Source organism: Phyllobates terribilis, unplaced genomic scaffold, assembly GCF_046119375.1.
Source record: "Phyllobates terribilis strain yellow unplaced genomic scaffold, ASM4611937v1 Scaffold_11__3_contigs__length_659146591, whole genome shotgun sequence".
Classification (NCBI taxonomy): Eukaryota; Metazoa; Chordata; class Amphibia; order Anura; family Dendrobatidae; genus Phyllobates; species Phyllobates terribilis.
The window spans coordinates 375,069,645-375,093,578 of NW_027362771.1; the positions used below are offsets into that span (position 1 = coordinate 375,069,645).

A 23,934-nucleotide genomic window follows, 5' to 3' on the forward strand; every position below is an offset into this window, starting at 1 on the left:
GGTCATTGTCCTGTTGAAAAATAAATGATGGTCCAACTAAACGCAAACCGGATGGAATAGCATGCCGCTGCAAGATGCTGTGGTAGCCATGCTGGTTCAGTATGCCTTCAATTTTGAATAAATCCCCAACAGTGTCACCAGCAAAGCACCCCCACACCATCACACCTCCTCCTCCATGCTTCACGGTGGGAACCAGGCATGTAGAGTCCATCCGTTCACCTTTTCTGCGTCGCACAAAGACACGGTGGTTGGAACCAAAGATCTCAAATTTGGACTCATCAGACCAAAGCACAGATTTCCACTGGTCTAATGTCCATTCCTTGTGTTCTTCAGCCTAAACAAGTCTCTTCTGCTTTTTGCCTGTCGTTAGCAGTGGTTTCCTAGCAGCTATTTTACCATGAAGGCCTGCTGCACAAAGTCTCCTCTTAACAGTTGTTGTAGAGATGTGTCTGCTGCTAGAACTCTGTGTGGCATTGACCTGGTCTCTAATCTGAGCTGCTGTTAACCTGCGATTTCTGAGGCTGGTGACTCGGATAAACTTATCCTCAGAAGCAGAGGTGACTCTTGGTCTTCCATTCCTGGGGCGGTCCTCATGTGAGCCAGTTTCTTTGTAGCGCTTGATGGTTGTTGCAACTGCACTTGGGGACACATTCAAAGTTTGCCCAATTTTTCGGACTGACTGACCTTCATTTCTTAAAGTAATGATGGCCACTCGTTTTTCTTTACTTAGCTGCTTTTTTCTTGCCATAATACAAATTCTAACAGTCTATTCAGTAGGACTATCAGCTGTGTATCCACCAGACTTCTGCACAACACAACTGATGGTCCCAACCCCATTTATAAGGCAAGAAATCCCACTTATTAAACCTGACAGGGCACACCTGTGAAGTGAAAACCATTTCCGGTGACTACCTCTTGACGCTCATCAAGAGAATGCCAAGAGTGTGCAAAGCAGTCATCAAAGCAAAAGGTGGCTACTTTCTAAAAGGTGGCTAGATTTCTAAAACTTAACATGGACTAAACAGAATTCATCATCTTTCCGCCATCTCATTCAACCCCCCCAACTGACCTATCCATCATAGTCAATGGCTGCCTACTCTCCCCAGTCCCTCAAGCTCGCTGTCTTGGGGTAGCCCTGGACTCTGAACTCTCCTTCAAACCACATATCCAAGCCCTTTCCACTTCCTGCCGACTCCAACTCAAAAATATCTCCCGGATCCGCACATTCCTCAACCATGAATCTGCAAAAACACTAGTGCACGCCCTCATCATCTCCCGCCTTGACTACTGCAACCTCCTGCTCTGTGGCCTCCCTTCCAACACTCTCACACCCCTCCAATCCATCCTAAACTCTGCTGCCCGACTAATCCACCTGTCCCCCCGCTATTCCCCGGCCTCTCCTCTGTGTCAATCTCTTCACTGGCTCCCCATTGCCCAGAGGCTCCAGTTCAAAACCCTAACCATGACATACAAAGCCATTCACAACCTGTCTCCTCCATATATCTCTGACCTAGTCTCCCGCTACATACCCGCACGCAACCTCCGATCCTCACAAGATCTCCTTCTCTACTCCCCTCTAATCTCCTCCTCCCACAATCGCATACAAGATTTCTCCCGTGCGTCTCCCCTACTCTGGAACTCTCTACCCCAACACATCAGACTCTCGTCGACCGTGGAAACCTTCAAAAAGAGCCTGAGGACCCACCTCTTCCGACAAGCCTACAACCTGCAGTAACCACCACTCCACAAATAATGCTGCACGACCAGCTCTACCCTCACCTACTGTATCCTCACCCATCCGTTGTAGACTGTGAGCCCTCGCGGGCAGGGTCCTCGCTCCTCCTGTACCAGTTGCCGTCACATTGTGTTCAAGATTATTGTAATTGTTCTTGTATGTATACCCCTTCTTCACATGTAAAGTGCCATGGAATAAATGGCGCTATAATAATAAATAATAATAATAATACTTTGAAGAACCTAGAATTTAAGTCCTATTTTCAGTTGTTTCACACTTTTTTGTTAAGTATATAATTCCACATGTGTTAATTCATAGTTTTGATGCCTTCAGTGTGAATGTACAATTTTCAAAGTCATGAAAATACAGAAAAATCTTTAAATGAGAAGGTGTGTCCAAACTTTTGGTCTGTACTGTATGTCAGAGTACAAAAAACGCCTGATAGGTAGTATCTTGCGGAAGTTAGAACTTAGCACCATTTATATGACTTTTCCCCAAATGCTCTAGTAAGCTGTTGACAATATAAAATAATCACAGTACAATACCGGTTTCCCCTCTAGACTGTGTTTGATCGCATGTGTCCATATAAAATTAGAATAATACATCGATACATTAGGGTCTCCTAGAAGTCAATGAACTTCTTATTATGGCTCCACAGTAACTTCTGTTAAATAAAGTTAAAATTACCACGGCATTTATAATGTGATAGAGAACCAGCAAACTTGAAAACCACTTTGTTCATGCGCTTGAATTTATAGTCACCTTTGTCTATACTGTCCACTAAATATGGTTGTGATCTTTGCAATATTTTATAGTTATTGAACTAATTTCTGGAGAAGGGGCGATTTGGAGAACACAAGTTCTCCAAAGATTTATGTGCCTGCTTCCAGCCATGAGTCCAGCCCCTGGGATCAGGTGTCTTCAGTGGCGAAGACTTCAACTTGCCAAACGTTGCCCCTGTAGGTTTTGCTATATCAATCTGTTCATTCACATTTCTTTCTACTTTGAAGTGTCTCATTGAATTTCTTAGGATTCTCATCACTATTTCATAATTTCATGTTGCAGGATTGGTTTTGTGTCTTCATTTATGTAGATTTTGTTATTAAACTAGTTCATAAAGAATTGAGTGATACTATCGTTACTACAAATCCGTTTTAATCAAAAGTACGGAAAGGTTGGGATTTTCAAGCGTTTTTCCACCATTATGTGAGAGAAACTGACAATTTTGAATTTTTGGCGCAAACTTATGAACCCATAAGCTTGATTTTCTTATGTTATATAATATAGATTGTATGTTTAATCCCTTGTTTTCTTTATATTTTATCCTTAACCCATTAGATTGTAAGGAAAAAAAAATCAATGACAAATTTGGTAAAGTTTTGATTTTAACATTGTGGCTCACATAAAGAAAATAAGCTTTGTATTGCAGCCCTGTTGACCTTTGTTAATTTGTTTCTATACAAGTCCAAATTACTAAGCTGTGGCCCACAATATATACTCTAATTAGGAATTGTAGAAGAAAATGGAAGGAATGAATGTGTCTGGAAGGAAAGTTAGACCCATTATTGGGTTGATTTTCATCTCAATGACTCAATGGACAACTGGGAACTACTGTTTGACATAGCATTCAGCCCAAACAGAAGAGCTTTGTTTTCAGGGCTGCCAATTTGAAATACAAATTTACCAAGATTGCAAAGAGCTAATGTAAAGTTCGTTGCGTTTGCTTCTCCATGTGGCTATGGTGATATAAAATTACATTAGAAATCGGATGATGTCAGAAACTAAATAAATCTCGCTTTGTGCATTTTTTCTTTAAAACAACAAATGACACTGTCAGCCCCGGGGTGCCTGTTTTGTAGGACAATTATCAACAACTGTTTGGTAAATCTTTACAGTAGGATTTCATTTCTTCACGCTTCATGTACAGTTGCTAAGTTTCTGCTTTCATTGTTTTTTAGTACTTTTAGTTCTTGGATAATTAACAAAAAAAGAACATTTTACAAACTGCTTCATGCCCAATAAAAACCTCATGCAATGATGGGATGGTACATGCAGAAAATATAATTCTAGGATAATAGAAGACACCAAGGCATTCAGTAACTGTATTGGCACAAAACTCCAATGGTTTTGGGCGGATAGATATAGGTTTTTGTGCCAGCATAAATATTATTTTTGTTGTACATGAATCTTTATAATTATAAAACTGTGTAGAAATGCTATGATGGTTCCCATATTCATGACATGTAAAGATAGTTTATGTACACCAGCAAATAAATACTTTCCGAAATCGAATTATCAAAGTGGTGCACAAACTATAATGAACTCTAAATGGGTTGTCCACTACTTTAAGCGTTAACTTTAATGGGCCCAGGGTGATGTAGAAAATAATGTGCTATACTCAACTAGCAGATTGGCTCCGCTGCTCTACACTTGGTGCTGTGTTCCCCACCGATCTGGAATCAAAATGTGGTCGGGAGCTGCAACTTTTTTCATTCCGTTCAAACAGGAAGAAACATCAGAAACATCTCTCCTGTTCAGACAGAATGTTAAGGCGGTAGCCAATTAGGGGCACTTATTGGGTGCAGCAGTTATGTGTTGCCACCTGCCAGATGTTTATGTCAGGAATTCAACAGGGGACTGTACAGAGGACTAGCATCAGTGTGGTAGGTGAGTGTAGACTTTTTTTTCATTTCTAACATTACACTAGCCCAATGAAGTTTTCTTTTCAAGTAGAGGATGAACTCTTTAAAACACTTTATCTTTTGTTATTTATTTTTATTGTTATTATAATAGTATTGTGGAATATTAGAACTTGTAAATGGAACGCGAGCCAGAGTTTAGTTGGTCACACTTAAACTGTGCTCTATGAGATGCTCAGAACTTAGGCTATTTTTTTACAACCTAACCCTGCTTTACTCCTCTCGACAACTTTATCCCTGACCTGCCTGGTGTGTTCCTTATTTTTCGTGATGCTGTTTGTTCCTTAAGGTTCTCAAACAAACCTCTGAGATTTTCACAGAACACCTGTAGTTATACTAAGAATAAATTACACACAAGTCAACTCAATTTACAATTTGTGACTTCTTGAGGTAATTGATCACTCAGAATTTTATTTTGGGGTATCAGACTACAGGGGGCTGAATACAAATGCACTTTGCAATTTTCAAATTTATATTACTAAAACAATTAGAAAACCATGTATTATTTCTCTTACACTTCACAAATATTTGCTACTTTGTTTTGGTATATAACTTAAAATTCCAATAAAATTTATTTAACCTTGTGGGTGTAACTTGAAAAAATGTGGAAAAGTTCACGGGGTATGAATACCTTTTCAAGGCACTGTGTGTGTATATACAGTACAGACCAAAAGTTTGGACACACCTTCTTATTTAAAGATTTTTCTGTATTTTCATGACTATGAAAATTGTACATTCACACTGAAGGCATCAAAACTATGAATTAACACATGTGGAATTATATACTTAACAAAAAAGTGTGAAACAACTGAAAATATGTCTTATATTCTAGGTTCTTCAAAGTAGCCACCTTTTGCTTTGATGACTGCTTTGCACACTCTTGGCATTCTCTTGATGAGCTTCAAGAGGTAGTAACCGGAAATGGTTTTCACTTCACAGGTTTGCCCTGTCAGGTTTACACTGTGTTCCAAATTATTATGCAAATAATATTTTCTCAGATTTTCCCAAATTACCTATATGAATTGCAGTCATTGTAATTTTCCAGTCAAATAACTATTAGAGTACAATTGAAAGGTTTTTGTACAAACTGCCTATGATAACAGTATATTTTTTAAAAAATAAAAAACTCAAACTGCACTCAAAATGCATGTTCCAAATTATTATGCACAGCAGAGTTTTCAACCTTTTCATTTTAATAAAGAACAAAAAAATGGTCATTTTTGAAATTATAAGCATTAGCAGGTTATTACAAACTGAAATCAAACAGTTTTCAACTCAAAACTTTATTCTAGGTGATGTTACATTTGCACATAGGACCCCTTGTTCGAAAGGAGCTTCTGAACTCTCTCGTCCATTGAATTTGTCAGGTTTTGGATGGTTTCTGCTTTAATTGTTTTGCATGAGGACAGAATACCCTCCCAGAGCTGTTGCTTAGATGTGAACTGCCTCCCGCCATCATAGACACTCTTTTTGATGATGCTCCAGAGGTTCTGAATGGGGTTGAGGTCAGGGGAGCATGGGTGCCACACCATAAGCTTGTCCCCTTTTATGCCCATAGCAGCCAGAGATGCAGATATGTTATGTGCAGCATGAGACGGGGCATTATCATGCATGAAATGATCTCGATGGTCCAGATGGATGGAGTGGAGGATGGCTGGTTGATGGACACCCCATGCAAACACGACTACGGCGCTAACAAGGAGGAGGTGGAGTAATGTTTTGGGCTGGAATCATGGGGAGAGAGATTGTCGGCCCTTTTAGGATCCCTGAAGGGGTAAAGATGAACTCCATAATGTATGTTGAGTTTCTCAAACAGCACTTCCTTCCAGGGTTCAAGAAGAAGAACTGTGCATTCCGCAGCAAGATCATTTTCATGCATGATAATGCCCCGTCTCATGCTGCACATAACACATCTGCATCTCTGGCTGCTGTGGGCATAAAAGGGGACAAACTTATGGTGTGGCACCCATGCTCCCCTGACCTCAACCCCATTCAGAACCTCAGGAGCATCATCAAAAGGAGTGTCTATGATGGCGGGAGGCAGTTCACATCTAAGCAACAGCTCTGGGAGGGTATTCTGTCCTCATGCAAAACAATTAAAGCAGAAACCATCCAAAACCTGACAAATTCAATGGACGAAAGAGTTCAGAAGCTCCTTTCGAACAAGGGGTCCTATGTGCAAATGTAACATCACCTAGAATAAAGTTTTGAGTTGAAAACTGTTTGATTTCAGTGTGTAATAACCTGCTAATGCTTATAATTTCAAAAATGACCATTTTTTTTGTTCTTTATTAAAATGAAAAGGTTGAAAACTCTGCTGTGCATAATAATTTGGAACATGCATTTTGAGTGCAGTTTGAGTTTTTTATTTTTTAAAAATATACTGTTATCTTAGGCAGTTTGTACAAAAACCTTTCAATTGTACTCTAATAGTTATTTGACTGGAAAATTACAATGACTGCAATTCATATAGGTAATTTGGGAAAATCTGAGAAAATATTATTTGCATAATAATTTGGAACACAGTGTAATAAGTGGGATTTCTTGCCTTATAAATGGGGTTGGGACCATCAGTTGTGCTGTGCAGAAGTCTGGTGGATACACAGCTGATAGTCCTACTGAATAGACTGTTAGAATTTGTAGTATGGCAAGAAAAAAGCAGCTAAGTAAAGAAAAACGAATGGCCATCATTACTTTAAGAAATGAAGGTCAGTCAGTGCGAAAAATTGGGAAAACTTTGAAAGTGTCCCCAAGTACAGTTGCAAAAACCATCAAGCGCTACAAAGAAACTGGCTCACATGAGGACCGCCCCAGGAAAAGAAGACCAAGAGTCACCTCTGCATCTGAGGATAAGTTTATCCGAGTCACCAGCCTCAGAAATCGCAGGTTAATAGCAGCTCAGATTAGAGACCAGGTCAATGCCACACAGAGTTCTAGCAGCAGACACATCTCTTCAACAACTGTTAAGAGGAGACTTTGTACAGCAGGCCTTCATGGTAAAATAGCTGCTAGGAAACCACTGCTAAGGACAGGCAACAAGCAGAAGAGACTTGTTTGGGCTAAAGAACACAAGGAATGGACATTAGACCAGTGGAAATCTGTGCTTTGGTCTGATGAGTCCAAATTTGAGATCTTTGGTTCCAACCACTGTGTCTTTGTGCGACGCAGAAAAGGTGAACGGATGGACTCTACATGCCTGGTTCCCATCGTGAAGCATGGAGGAGGAGGTGTGATGGTGTGGGGGTGCTTTGCTGGTGACACTGTTGGGGATTTATTCAAAATTGAAGGCATACTGAACCAGCTTGGGTACCACAGCATCCTGCAGAGGCATGCTATTCCATCCGGTTTGCGTTTAGTTGGACCATCATTTATTTTTCAAAAGGACAATGACCCCAAACCAAACACACCTCCAGTCTGTGTAAGGGCTATTTGACCAAGAAGGAGAGTGATGGGGTGCTATGCCAGATGACCTGGCCTCCACAGTCACCAGACCTGAACCCAATCAAGATGGTTTGGGGTGAGCTGGACCGCAGAGTGAAGGCAAAAGGGCCAACAAGTGCTAAGCATCTCTGGGAACTCCTTCAAGATTGTTGGAAGACCATTTCCGGTGACTACCTCTTGAAGCTCATCAAGAGAATGTCAAGAGTGTGCAAAGCAGTCATCAAAGCAAAAGGTGGCTACTTTGAAGAAACTAGAATATAAGACATATTTTCAGTTGTTTCACACTTTTTTGTTAAGCATATAATTCCACATGTGTTAATTCATAGTTTTGATACCTTCAGTGTGAATGTACAATTTTCATAGTCATGAAAATACAGAAAAATCTTTAAATGAGAAGGTGTGTCCAAACTTTTGGCCTGTACTGTGTATGTGTGTGTGTGTATATATATATATATATATATATATATATATATATATATATATTTATTAAGAAAAATTCTAAAGTTGCATGAGCAACATGGATGCCCAATATTATCAAGTCCTTTTGTAGATGTTGCAAAATACTTTGATGTTTGATTTGTTTTCGGCAGTTTACTGTACTATTGAACTTGTCGCAAACAAACTAAGCTCAGTGCTGTTTTCTAATCCAAATTGCTGCTTGTTGTAAAGGGTAGTTATGGAGAGGAAGAGTGAGATAATCAAATCCCTTGTCTTCTCTAACTTGGGTGCCAACAACAGGTTATTTAGCTAATACTGTCTAGAAAGGAGATTGACCAAAGTGATTGACATCACTGCTGGAATATGCCCTTACTGCTCTTCTCCTCTACTCCTCTGTAATTGGCATTGCTTCAAATACAGTGCTGGCCAATTGGGTTTATAACTGTATAATATGGAGCTTATTTAAAGACAAATCCCTAATTTTTACATAAGTGTTTCCAGCAATGATTGCGAATTGAGTTTTAGCTTGTTGCTATATACCGTACTTTTTTATTTTACTGTACAGAGTCTTTTGATAAATATATGAAGCTCTTACGATAAAAACTGCCTAAACAGCAAATTACTAACATTACTTAATGACTTTTTGAATAAATCTCTGAATTTTACGGCTCCCCATAAAAAGAACACCTATGTCATTATGACAAACGCCAATTATTTTCCATCAAGAGATATAATCAAGCACTAAAAGATTTTTTATTAAAGTGTAAGTGCTACTTTCTGGAGGATTGGAAATGGTTTACTTGATTTGGGCACATACTACACAAACGTAGGATGTAAATAGCAATATTCAGCCATTTCATTGTAGGCTTTTAAAAGGTGAAGCAGGCATGTCTTGCATTTGCTGAATATCTAGCTCAGAATTACAACTTGTATAATGTCTGTTTGGTGTTAGTTACACTATTTAAATGAAAGAAATGGATTTGGGCTATGAAACTGGAACACATCAAGTCAAGTGAAAGCTTGTAAATGCTTTTGACAGTTTCCTAATTTGATTTTCATGAATTTAACATATGACTTTTGAAATCCTAGAGTTAAAAGTGTTGTATACTTCCCTATATATAGTAGTAACATATCTGAATGCACAATATATTGGGGTATATTTTGTGACAAAGTCACTAGTAAAGTACTGGAGGGAAGATATGTATCACTGAGGTTGTTGGTCCCAGTGATATGAACCTAGGGAAAATGCTCCAGCACACTAAGTGCTGAGAGGGGTTAACGGGGCATGTTTAAGGGCTAGGTTTTTTTGTGGACAGCCATTGTGTGGATGGGATTCTGCCCACCATATCTCCACCCCAGGGTGTGGTACAGGATAAATAGTCAGCCTCCTGAGTCATTCAATGTGTCTTAACGTGACAGCTCCAGAGAAGTGTTATGTTAAACTGTGCTGAACCCTGTTGTATCCTGAGCGGGCGGATCCCCGCTGGTATATGGACTGTGCTATACATTTTCTTTTGTTTTCCCTTTATGCAAGAAAGGCCATGTTTATTTTGTTGAATCCTGCACTGGTTTATGCTGGGTTCTACTTAACCAGCAGAAGATTATCACAAGAAGCGTTCCTGTGTCTACCTGTGTGAGCAGCCGAGTGAGCCAAACTACCACAATTTGTAGATTTATTGACATACTAACACTGTTTTTAGTTAATACAACTCAAACTATGGTGTTTTTGGACGGAACACCATATATATGAAACCACTTAGGCACATTTACCAAGAAATATATCAAAACAATTGGATTAAAGGTGTTTTCCACTACTATGACATTGGGATCGGATATCAGATCAGCATGGGTTTGACATCTGGCACCCTCATGATCAGCTCTTAGCAGCTCCAGCAGTGGCTGGATGTAAACCATGTATGGAGAGAAACATCAGAACTCCATCACAGTCTTTAGTATCCGCTCACAGGCTACAGATCAGCTCTTATTCCGAAGGATAGGTCACCCTAGTAGTGAAAAACCTCTTTAAAGGTTATCCGTCAGCCGGATTTCACCCCCAAAACTGCTTAAATGCGCATATAGTGCTTGGAAAGACAAGGTCATCCATACCTTTAGCTAGCTAATCCATTCCTTTGTTTCCTAGAAATGGTCATTTGAATTAATATGTAAATAAGGCTGAAGTGCATTTGGTGTGTGGAAGCTCTTCACAAGCCTCTTTTCTCCATAGCTCTATTCCTTACGCATTGCCTTCTGCTGGTTGACAATAGCTAGACACAATGCTCAAGCAATGAGTCAATATTCCATGTTGCTTTAAGTGGGCCCAAAAAGGAAACAAGATGGCTTCCACAGTTTTAATATCGTCCATATTGGTAAAGGGCGATTGCTGAAACTCAATAACAGCCTCCAGTGCTAAGGAGTAGAATTGCAGCACAATTTAGCAAAGTGAATAATAGCAGCCACTGATGGACAATTCGCAGAAGGACAACAGAATCCTAAAAAATATATTCACCACTCACATGGTGCGACATTATGAATAAGTCTACCCAAATGTAACAAAACTTGGTACAAAATACTAATACTAGGGCCGCAGGAAAATTGGTTTAAATTGTGTCCCATAAAGTATATAAAACAATGGAGCACAGGCATAAAAACTTGGCACAATTTGATAGGCATTGGTGGTTGTTTGCAGTGGGACACTTGTTGATGTCTACATCAGTTTTCATAAATGGGACACAGCTAAAGTTTATGGTAAGATATTCCAACCAACATTGCAAAATAAGCCCGACTTTAGAAAATATTTTTTTCTTCCTGCAATCTTTATATAGTTGTGACTCGCCTAGTGTGGACGTGTGTGGGATACCCGGAGCCGGGTCTCTGGGGGTTGTAGAATCCGTGGCGGTGACTCGGTCCCGTGGCTCCAGGTGGTCAGGCCGATGGCGGTTTTTTGTGGGGGTTTTAGATTAATTGTCCGACTATGCCACCCGTGGATTGCGGTCAGGGCGGACCGCCGCTGCAAGGCAGACCGCTGGGGCTGATGGTGTGTGCAGCTGAGGTAGTGTGACTCCCCACGGGAAGAGTGGAGCCCCAGGGCAGTGTAGTTGACCAGCCCCTGGTCTTCTGCTCCTAGCTCCTACAGAGCTCCTGCTGTAACTCTCCCTGTGTCTGGAACTGTCTCCAAGCTCTGACTGAACTCATCCCGCCCCAGACCCAGTTTATATGGGCAGATTCCTCCCCTCCCAGGTCTGGGCAGGAAGTGTTGCATGCTTAAGGGCTCCTGACCAGAGAAACCTCCCACTTGCTCTCAGACGTAATATTTCTATTACTGTGGCAACCAGACCCCTGGGGTGCCACAGTTGTACCTGTTGAAGCTGTAAATTCTGTTAATGCTGTTGAGTAAAAACAAAAATGTATTAGTTGTTTAGGCATCTTTTAGCTGTTTGACATCTCATGTCTATTGCCTGCTTAGAAATGTTATCACAAAGTCTTCTTAGATGATTACACATTGCTCAGCCAACACACATTGGCTGACTGCAGAAGTGTGGGAATTGGGATTTATTCAACATTGAGAAGAAGATGAGGAAAGAAAAAGGTTTAAAAGCGAAGTGGAATAATGCCGAAACAGATACACCCCAGTAAAATATGTCTCATTTTTATCACAATCCAACAATTCCATCACATGGCTTCAAACTCACGTTCCTCTTTGGAAGCTCTCGTGGTTTATTGTGAGCTCAGAACAGAGTGACTGCTGGGCATTCAGAACAGCTTCATTAGTTACTGGATATTTACACAAGTATTATTCGGTCATGTCTGTTTCAGAACTAAAAAAAAGCTACAATCTGAGAAAACTGGCAGGATTTCACATTCATCTGTAGATTTTCTGTGTCCTTGAAGCCAGCAGTTTAACATACTGTTTCTATTACCATTCTTGTTTTGGATTTCTGTCTCACACTTGTTGCATTCCTCAATGAAGGCTGAAGAATGGAATTTGATTTATTTGTATAATATACTATAAATCGGATTTTAATTGAATTAGAAGGAAAATTGACATTGAAGCTTTAGCTATACTATAAAACTCCTCCTTAACCCTTGCAAGTATAACTATTTTCAGTTAGCATTCATTTATACCTTTTTGGGCATTGAATAATTGAGTATCTTCAACAAGACAACTCTAGTGCCTATGCGTTAGTTTTACTGGTCGTTTGGGGCAACGCCGTCTCAAAATCCGACTGCTCACGATTACTTGACATTATTATTATTACGTGGTGGAGCTACAGGCAGTCACACATACAGGTGCATCTCACTAAATTAGAATATCATCAAAAAGTTCATTTATTTCAGTTCTTCAATACAAAAAGTGAAACTCATATATTATATAGAGTCATTACAAACAGAGTGATCTATTTCTAGTGTTTATTTCTGTTAATGTTGATGACTATGGCTTACAGCCAATGAAAACACAAAAGTCATTATTTCAGTAAATTAGAATACTTTATAACAACAGCTTGAAAAATGTTTTTAAAATCCGAAATGTTGGCCTACTGAAATGTATGTTCAGTAAATGCCTTCAATACTGATATAATGAAATTCTAATTTGGTCAGAAGCACCTGTATCTGAATGTAGTACAGTTAGGATCTGTCCAGTTCCGAGTGTTGTCTGAGTGTAGATAGGAGTGTTGTCTGAGTTTGGATAAACACTGATCTAGTAAAGTCAATAATTTACATATTTGACTTTCTGCACAGATTTCTATTAGGCCTGGTGGACGACTTTGTTCCCATAGGAGTCTCCCCAATGCCCTATTCAAAAGATCTGTGAAATACTGGCAGCATATGTACAGAAAACTGATGCATCTTGGATGTAAAATGCTTTTGTTTTTCTTTGGGGAAAAATAAATGAGTTTTCTATTGGTCGTCTAAATACAGCCTTATGCTATGTTCACATATTGCATTTTTCCTTTTTTTTTTGCTGCATTTTTTATGCAAATTACAAGCTGCTTTTTACAGTGCCATCAAAAGCAATCCGGTTTAAAAAATCTCATGCACACACTTGTTTTTTTTATCCTGACTGAATTGTAAAACTGCTGCTTTTTGAAAATTGCAGCATATCAATTCTTTCAGCATTTTTGCAGCATTTTTTCACCCATAGAAACCAATGAGTAAGTGCAAAAAAAAGCAGCAAAAATGCTGCTATCAATTTTTGCAGCGATTTTGATGGAAAAAGACTCATGCACAGCAGGATGTGATACACATTTATTTCTGTGATTTTCCCAAATTTAAACCATAATGCCTTGGTGTTTTCTAATGAGCAGGGATGTTAGTATTAGTACAATTTAATTAAAATATTGATATGTGTGAAAGTAAACAATGCCTGACCATCTCAATGCCCTTCCAATGTGTGAAAGTGAACAATGCCCTACCAACTGAATTCCCTACCAATGTGTTAAGTTAACAATGCCCTACATACAGTCATTGCCAAAAGTGTTGGCATCCTTGAAATTGTTCCAGAAAATGAAGTATTTCTCCCTGAAAATTATTGCAGTTATACTTGTTTTGTTATACACATGCTTATTTCCTTTGTGTGTATTGGAACAATACAAAAAACTAAGATAAAAAGGGCAAATTGGACATAATTTCACGCAAAGCCATAAAATGTTTTATGGTTTCCCAGACGTCTTGTATTGGTGGCCTAACACCTTGTATTATTCATGCTTGCAAGGTGGAAGCAAAGCTGGACTTTGGTATCCTGAAAAACGCAGCAAAAAAAACACTGCAAAAACACACCAAGAAAAGAAGCAGAAAAGGCAGCAAAACCTGTGCTTTGGCTGCAGCTTGTTTACTGCCAACAGATCTGGTTTTGGCTGCAGAAAACAAAACCGCACAAAGGCAACATATGAACATAGCCTAAGGGTATGTGCACACATTAAGGGCTCTTTCACACGTCAGTGTCTCCGGTGCGAGTGGTGACAGTTTCCACTCGTACCGGAGACACTGACACACGTAGACACATTTAAATGAATGTTTAAGTGATTTTTTTTGCGATTACATGGATCGCAAAACGTACCACGCAGATAACATCCGTGTGTCATCCGTGTGACACATACCGGTGCCTGGGAATCCGTGTACAGTTAGCGCTGTTCCCAAGCGCCGGGTGCTGAACACTGCCGTCATCATGGTTCCCTGCCGGCGCTGTGATCAGCACCAGCAGGGACAGTGATGAGGGTAGTAGTGTCTGCTCCCGCAGTGTCTCACACTGTAAAAATAAGAATAAAATAATAAAATCCATGTACTCACCTCTCACAGCACCGGCAGGAATCATGATGAGGGTAGTGTTCAGCATCCGCTGTTGGGAACAGCGTTAACTGTAGCGCTGATTCCCAGGCGCCGTCCGTGTAATCCTGATGCGGCACATGGTTTCCACACGGTTGCCACATGTGTGACACACTCAGACACACTGTTTTTTCCGGTACCAGAGATATGCGGACGTATAAAACTGGCCTAAGTATTTGATGCAGAAATTTCTGCACCATTTATGCATTTCTTGGCAGGAAAAATACTTCCTAAAATAGGCATGTTTTTGATTAATCTTTTACATGCGTTTTTGATGCAGATTTCCCCCAACACATTAGTAAGAGTGAAATCTGCAGCAAAAACGCTGAAAGAATTGACATGCTGCAGGTTTACATCTGCTCCAAATCTGCAAGTCAAAAATAAGCAACGTGTGCATGAGACTTCAGGATTCTCATTCACTTTGAATTTCATTGCTAACATTATTACTCTGTGGCCGGGGTCCCACTAGCAATTTCTCCATCTCCTCTGTTGCTGGCATCGGCGGGAATCGCACTGCACTGCACTCGGATGTTATTCGAGTGCATTGCGTTGTTTCACATGCACCCATAGGCTTATATGGGTGCGTGCGATCCAATTTGAGGATGCAATCACAGCATGCTGCAATTGTTTTAACATGCCAAATCGGCATTAGAAAATAATCGCAGATGTGAGCTGCCCCATAGGCTAACATTGCGATTTTTTTATTGGATTGCACTCGTCCGATTGCATCGCAAGTGAGAGCGAGCCCTAAATGTGAAGATTTGGCTTTGGGGATGTACCTACAGAGGTTACAGCTGTAGCAATCGTTACAGGTTATGTTCTTCTTAGGCTATGTTCACACGTTGCATTTTGCTGTGTTTTTTTTCCGCAGGCAAAACCTGCTCTCTTGGCAGTAAAGAAGCTGCTTACAAAAAGTTGATTTTGCTGCGTTTTTAGCTGCGTATTTGCTGCGTATTTGTTATGTTTTTGGCAGATACATTTGTCTCTTAGTCCTGCTGATAAAGTTTAGTGCATAAAAAAAAACATGATTCAACTTCGTCAGGTTTTTCCACCAAACACGCAGCAAAACCTGATAGCAGCGTTTTTTCAGCGTTTTGCACTTACCCATTGCTTTCTATACACACTGCTGAAATACAGAAAAAACGCTGAAAGAAGTGACATGCTGCAGTTTGCAAAAGATCAGCAGTTTTCCAAATTAGTCAGGAAAAAAAAACAATTTTGTGTACATGAGATTTCTGTAATCTCATAGCCTTTGCTAGTACTGTAAAACGCAGTTTAAAATTTGCATAAAAAAATACAGCAAACACGCCTTACACAAGGATGGCTACTTCTGTATTATTCACATTGTGCCCTGATGCTTGAGTGGATGCAAAGATCCTACTTCTACAGTATAAACAGCACAGGGTAGCTGGGGAGCCCTACTACAGATTTTGATTTGGAACCCAGGAGCTTCAACTTACTCATCTGCTTTACGTACAGGTTGTATGAGCCCAAGAACCACAAAATGTTGTATTACACAGTGTTGTTCAAGTGTCACAAGCCTTCTTTGAGAAAGGCCTTTTTGACTTCAGAGAAGTGGATTTGATTCTGTCTTCAGCTTTATACATAAGGCTCAGACACTAGGCTGTAATGCAGCCATTTCCATAAGCCATTATTCTGGTGGAATAGCAGAAATATGGAAAACTGTCAGTGGGGTTAGTTGATTGCTGAATATTTGACCAAGTTAAAGAATCACAAAATTTGGAATGAGGTTGCATTGGAATGGGGTTTTAGTCCTCAGTAACTTTCAACTACCTGGAAAGTCCTACTCTAAAAGTTTTAATTTTTTTTAGAAAGACATTCTCTACTTTTTAATAAAAATGATCATTGCTTATTACATGCTGCTCCAGTTCTATCTGTAAGCCACAGTAGTGTTACTTTTCTGTTTATATAACATTAGAAGCTGTTTTTCTTTTAAATTATAAGTTAATTTATACCTTTTAACTTAGTTCTGATGAAGGCTATAAAAATTCTAGGACTTATTATAACGTATTTATAACAATACCTTTTACTGGGCACACAGAGGAAAAGATTCTGAGGGTCTACCATTAATCTGCACAGGACATATACATGTCCACTTTTAAATTTAGTTTTATCACTGTTCATACATATTATCAAGATATTCTAATGGTCTCGAATTTTCTTGAAACTAGGTTCAAATTATGTTGTGGTTCGCTGCATCTTTGTGACTCATTATTGTATCAGGCATTCCACCCTAGGACTGAAAAGTGACCATACATTTCTCATGTATTGCCTTACCTGGTGCCCACTATTTGCCTCTGCTGTCTTATCCACTCAGATTAGTGGTCTACTCCCCCTGCCAGAGCATTTTCATCAAGGTGCCGTCTATGACTTCCCTGCCTTTAAAAAGCATAGATAGGATAAAAAAAAGCAGGGGAGGCATGGTTTAGATTTACCATTGCACTCCCAATGTATATTAGCCATCTTGATAGCAGGAGAAATGGACCAGCAGTTGTAGAGGAGGTCACCAGGAGACAAGCGAAAGGCACCAAATAAGGTGGTGCCTCGTGTTCTTTTATAGTCTTTCCAGTAATCCAATACTCATTGTAACATTACAGTGCAACTATTTAGCTTTACTAGTTATCAATTTTTACAGATATTTTACCTTTAAAGGGTTGTCTATTTTGGAAAATTCCTACTTTTAAGCATAGTCCCTTGTTAATGAACTGATCATATAGTGATTTTCTGCTGGAACCCCCTAATCAAATGTAATCTGAGGGAAATACTGTCAGTAAGCATGATCTTATTCCCTGAATCACTACCACTGGTGAAATTTAGCACTGTTCAGTGCCTATTCAAATTAATGGGTTGTCTTTATAAGGCAGTGTCATAGAAATATTAAAATCTCTGCAGCCACATTCACTTTCTCCTCTCACACAGATTAGCAGACTTCTCAATCAGGACAAGAGCTTGCAATCTTAGCTGACACTCTTGGAATAGACCAATACAAGTAGGAAATTGGATGTGGCTGGGTAGTGAACACCTACCAGGCCCACATCAGCCTGTATAAAACCCAACTGGTGGTGGCAGCTAATAATCTTTCTTGGGTTATCGTGGAACTCGGCGGTATACACATATATTCCATTCGTTGGAATCGGAGGTGTTTATATCATACGCTCACTTTTAGTTTCTCGATAACTGGCGTAGTAATGGTGACAGCCTACGGCCTACTCCGTTACTCGCCTGCCAATCGTGTAATTATGTGGACGATAATGGGCAGCAGAGAGCTGTTCAACACAAGGATCACAGCGGGTGGTTCTGTGTGACCTTCCTAGGCTGCAGTCATTGACAGATTGGTGGCAGTGGTGGGATTCTGCGTGATCTCTCCAGTGTCAGCCTTGACAGGCAGTATAGGACAGGGCCGCCAATGTGAGAGATACATATCTGGATAACTGAGGATTTCACTAACAATATGTTAGAAATCCCCATTGGATGTATAAAATGTGCTTCCTAAACTAGACGATATAGATATATATATATATACACTGTGTGCAGAATTATTAGGCAAGTTGTATTTTAGAGGATTATTTTTATTATTGATCAACAACTATGTTCTCAATCAACCCAAAATACTCATAAATATCCAAGCTTAATATTTTTGGAAGTTGGAGTGGTTTTTTTTTTTAGATTTGGCTATCTTAGGAGGATATCTGTTTGTGCAGGTAACTATTACTGTGCCGAATTATTAGGCTACTTAATAAAAACCAAATATAATCCCATCTCACTTGTTTATTTTCACCAGGTAAACCAATATCCGTGCACAAAATTTAGAAATAAACATTTCTGACATGCAAAAACCAAAACCAAAAAAATTTGTGATCAATATAGCCACCTTTCTTTATGATGACACTCAACAGCCTTCCATCCATAGATTCTGTCAGTTGCTTGATCTCTTTTCCATCAACATTGCGTGCAGCAGCCACCACAGCCTCCCAGACATTGTTCCGAAAGGTGTACTGTTTTCCCTCCCTGTAGATCTCACATTTTATGATGGACCACAGGTTCTCTATGGGGTTCAGATCAGATGAACAAGGGGGCCATGTCATTATTTTTTCTTCTTTTAGACCTTTACTGGCCAGCCATGCTGTGGAGTAGTTGGATGCGTGTGATGGAGCATTGTCCTGCATGAAAATCATGTTTTTCTTGAACGATACCGACTTTTTCCTGTACCACTGCTTGAAGAAGTTGTCTTCCAGAAACTGGCAATAGGTCTGGGAGTTGAGCTTCACTCCATCCTCAACCTGAAAAGGTCCCACAAGTACATCTTTGATGATACCAGCCCATACCAGTACCCTACATCCACCTTGCTGGCGTCTGAGTCGGAGTGGAGCTCTCTGCCCTTTAATGATCCAGCCTCTGGCCCATCCATCTGGCCCATCAAGAGTCACTCTCATTTCATCAGTCCATAAAACCTTTGAAAAATCAGTCTTAAGATATTTCTTGGCCCATTCTTGACGTTTTATCTTATGTTTCTTGTTCAAAGGTGGTTGTTTTTCAGCCTTTCTTACCTTGGCCATGTCCCTGAGTATCGTACACCTTGTGCTTTTTGATACTCCAGTAACGTTGCAGCTCTGAAATATGGTAAAACTGGTGGCGAATGGCATCTTGGCAGCTTCACGCTTGATTTTCCTCAATTCATGGGCAGTTATTTTGCGCCTTTTTTGGCCAACACGCTTCTTGCGACCCTGTTGGCTGTTTGCCATGAAACGCTTGATTGTTCGATGATCACGCTTCAAAAGTTTGGAAATTTCAAGACTGCTGCATCCCTCTGCAAGACATCTCACAATTTTGGACTTTTCAGAGCCAGTCAAATCTCTCTTCTGACCCATTTTGCCAAAGGAAAGGAAGTTGCCTAATAATTAAGCACACCTTATATAGGGTTTCGATGTCATTAGTCAACACCCCTCCTCATTACAGAGATGCACATCACCAGATTTACTTAATTGGTAGTTGGCTCTCAAGCCTATGCAGCTTGGAGTAGGACAACATGTATAAAAAATATCATGTGATCAAAATACTCATTTGCCTAATAATTTGGCACACAGTGTGTATGTGTATATATATACAGTACAGACCAAAAGTTTGGACACACCTTCTCATTTAAAGATTTTTCTGTATTTTCATGACTATGAAAATTGTACATTCACACTGAAGGCATCAAAACTATGAATTAACACATGTGGAATTATATACTTAACAAAAAAGTGTGAAACAACTGAAAATATGTCTTATATTCTAGGTTCTTCAAAGTAGCCACCTTTTGCTTTGATGACTGCTTTGCACACTCTTAGCATTTTCTTGATGAGCTTCAAGAGGTAGTCACCGGAAATGGTCTTCCAACAATCTTGAAGGAGTTCCCAGAGATGCTTAGCACTTGTTGGCCCTTTTGCCTTCACTATGCGGTCCAGCTCACCCCAAACCATCTCGATTGGGTTCAGGTCTGGTGACTGTGGAGGCCAGGTCATCTGGCGTAGCACCCCATCACTCTCCTTCTTGGTCAGATAGCCCTTACACAGCCTGGAGGTGTGTTTGGGGTCATTGTCCTGTTGAAAAAAAAATGATGGTCCAACTAAACGCAAACCGGATGGAATAGCATGCCGCTGCAAGATGCTGTGGTAGCCATGCTGGTTCAGTATGCCTTCAATTTTGAATAAATCCCCAACAGTGTCACCAGCAAAGCACCCCCACACCATCACACCTCCTCCTCCATGCTTCACGGTGGGAACCAGGCATGTAGAGTCCATCCGTTCACCTTTTCTGCGTCGTACAAAGACACGGTGGTTGGAACCAAAGATCTCAAATTTGGACTCATCAGACCAAAGCACAGATTTCCACTGGTCTAATGTCCATTCCTTGTGTTCTTTAGCCCAAACAAGTCTCTTCTGCTTGTTGCCTGTCCTTAGCAGTGGTTTCCTAGCAGCTTTTTTACCATGAAGACCTGCTGCACAAAGTCTCCTCTTATCAGTTATTGTAGAGATGTGTCTGCTGCTATAACTCTTTGTGACATTGACCTGGTTTCTAATCTGTGCTGCTGTTAACCTGCGATATCTGAGGCTGGTGACTCGGATAAACTTATCCTCAGAAGCAGAGGTGACTCTTGGTCTTCCTTTCCTGGGGCGGTCCTCATGTGAGCCAGTTTCTTTGTAGCGCTTGATGGTTTTTGCAACTGCACTTGGGGACACTTTCAAAGTTTGCCCAATTTTTCGGACTGACTGACCTTCATTTCTTAAAGTAATGATGGGCACTCGTTTTTCTTTACTTAGCTGCTTTTTTCTTGCCATAATACAAATTCTAACAGTCTATTCAGTAGGACTATCAGCTGTGTATCCACCTGACTTCTGCACAACACAACTGATGGTCCCAACCTCATTTATAAGGCAAGAAATCCCGCCTATTAAACCTGACAGGGCACACCTGTGAAATGAAAAACATTTCCGGTGACTACCTCTTGAAGCTCATCAAGAGAATGCCAAGAGTGTGCAAAGCAGTCATCAAAGCAAAAGGTGGCTACTTTGAAGAACCTAGAATATAAGACATATTTTCAGTTGTTTCACACTTTTTTGTTAAGTATATAATTCCACATGTGTTATTCATAGTTTTGATGCCTTCAGTGTGAATGTACAATTTTCAAAGTCATGAAAATACAGAAAAATCTTTAAATGAGAAGGTGTGTCCAAACTTTGGGTCTGTACTGTATATATAAATATAGATAGATAGATAGATACTTGATGTGCAATAAACATCTATGTAAATGTTGATTAATGTTGCCCACGGGCACGTGGCTCAGAGCTTGGCTGTATAATTGCAGCCAGGTATGTTTTTTGCTGAAATGCTTTGGTGTTTCAGAAAAAAACATAGGGGCAGAATTATCAAAAGTGTCTAAGAGGAAAACTGTCTTTGTTATCCATAGCAACTAATCATAGTGCAGCTTTCATTTTACCATAGCAGTTTATGAAATGAAAGCCGCAGTGATTGTTTGATATGGGCAACAAAGCCAGTTCTCCTTTTAGACTCTTTTCATAGTAGTTTAAAAATCCAGCCAAGGGCCATAAGCAGAGTAGAGACTAGTCCTTTGTCGCACTTTGCCCACTTCTCTATGCACCACTGTCGTTGATTGACAGGCGTTTCCCTTGTGTGTACATCGAGAAAGACCTCTCAATCACCTAGAGCGATGCAGAGAGCAGCTGGCCAGGGGCAGTGCCGAACTGGTATCGTTTCTGACTATAGTTCAGGCCTTTAAATTATGATTTTTTTTTTTTTTAACACCAGAGCATTTCAGAGAAAAGCATTTCTACTTGCAGTCGTCCAGCCAGGCTCTGATTCATGCTGCCTATGGTTTGACTGACAGGTTCCCTTTAATCTCTTTATAATGTAGTTGGACACAATGTTTTATATTATAGTTATGTTATAGTAGTTTAATGTTGAATATATTTTTTTACTACATTTTGTGTTTTGTATTCCAGGTTCCACAGAGGATAGAGCAAAGTACTACTCCAGAAAATATCAGTACGGAGTCTACTGGTCTGTGGGGTAGTTGGGGACCCTGGTCCGCCTGCTCTAGAAGTTGTGGTGGTGGTGTTATGGAGCAAACCCGGCCGTGCCTTCCTGGTAATTATCAAGAAAGGGGTCGACAGGTTCCAAGTTTCCAGTACTCTGCTGGAGAAAGACGTACCAGTTATCAAAATAAACTTGGTCATGATACCTCATTGAATCCATATACTGGACATGTTGTATCAGCCATTCGGACATCGGTACCACTACATAGAAGTGGAGATAACCCTAGAATAAACTTCCCAGTACCCAGTGACTTGAGTCAAGCTCACCTTGGAAGAGGAATAGTAAGGAATCGTCAGGGACTACCTCAAGGATACATCTCAAGATTCGAAAGGAGGTATTAACAATGATAATTCTTGTTTTAGAAACCGTTTAACGCTTTTCCATTTCACCTGCATATGGTTATTTTCACTTAGCTACGTAAAAATAAAATAAGGCAGTATGTTGGAATTTTCTTGATTATCTATACTGGAATTCTTTTTGATGACCTAAGAAAACTATAATATTTCTAAGTAGAAGTAATTGGAAGATAAAATAATGAATGATGAAGGTTCGTAGAGGATTACTTAATGTGAATTACTAGTTACCTGCTTTCAGCGAGTCAGGAGATACCAAATTATATGTCTCATAAATGAAAAGATATTTAAAATGGTGGTCCAAAACAAAAGTTGAATTCCATGCCAAATGTCTATCTTTTTAATTTAATAATCTAATCAATTTTCTAATATACTTCAATTAAAAATTTCCTACCATCCCCTTTCTACTCTTCCTTCCTACTTTATTACTTCCATTCCAATGACAATTCATTGTAAAATATCCAGTACATGCTGGGATACGCAAATGGGATGTCATCAGGGGACATAGGCTGCGGTCACTGCCGCTGCTGCTTTTCCCACCCTGAAATGAAGCGACATCAGTGATGTTCATTTATGCGTCTGGTCTAGTCCCCGCTCTACTGAGCAGCATGTGTCTGTTGTCAATTACAGGGCATGGTCTGTATGAGCTTCCTGCACACAATGGTATTTTCCTTTTAATACACAGTGACAGTGCGCTCCCTTGCTGGGGAAGTGATAAGGCGGTAAGAGAGCGCACAGTCAGTGCGCATTGAAAAGGGGAGAATGTGGCAAGAAGAGAGAGCAGAGACCATTGCAACCCCCGAAACAGGTGTCAGCGCCCTGAAACGGGACATCTCTGTTCTCTTTTTTGATGCCATCCTTGTGGTAGGAGACCGTGTTTTAAGTATGAGGAACACTGGCATTAGGTTATGCCATAAATTACCATTGGCCTGAGGTGAGCCGCTGTAAATGTTATGATGTCAAGAAGGTGATTCTTAAAATAGAACTGTCTAATTTGGATTTTTATGGATTAGTGTACAATCATATTTTTTTTATTCAGATTACATTTTATTGAAGGTTTTATTGTTAAAAAATTAATCAACCATATATTTAATCTTCTCAAATTACTTGACGCCAACTGTACAGTCATAGCCCAAAATTTTGAGACTGACGTAAATGTTGGTTTTCACTAAATTTGCTGTTTTTATATCTTTTAGTCAGTTTTTTCTATAGTTACTGAAGTATAATTATAAACATTTCATACATTTTTAAACTTTTTTTTTTACAAATAATCAAGTTTATGCAAAGAGTCAATATTTACAGTGTTGATTCTTATTTTTTAAGACTTCTG

At 39.8% G+C, this 23,934-nt stretch overlaps 1 protein-coding gene across 1 annotated transcript in view; it reads left to right on the top strand.

The window, feature by feature from the left end:
- Nucleotides 1-23,934, top strand: part of THSD4 (thrombospondin type 1 domain containing 4) — a 922,628-nt gene that overhangs the window by 146,162 nt on the left and 752,532 nt on the right. The window contains exon 4 of the mRNA XM_073652947.1: nucleotides 22,158-22,585. Within this exon, the coding sequence (XP_073509048.1) occupies nucleotides 22,158-22,585 (428 nt within the window). The remainder of the gene's footprint in view (nucleotides 1-22,157; nucleotides 22,586-23,934) is intronic.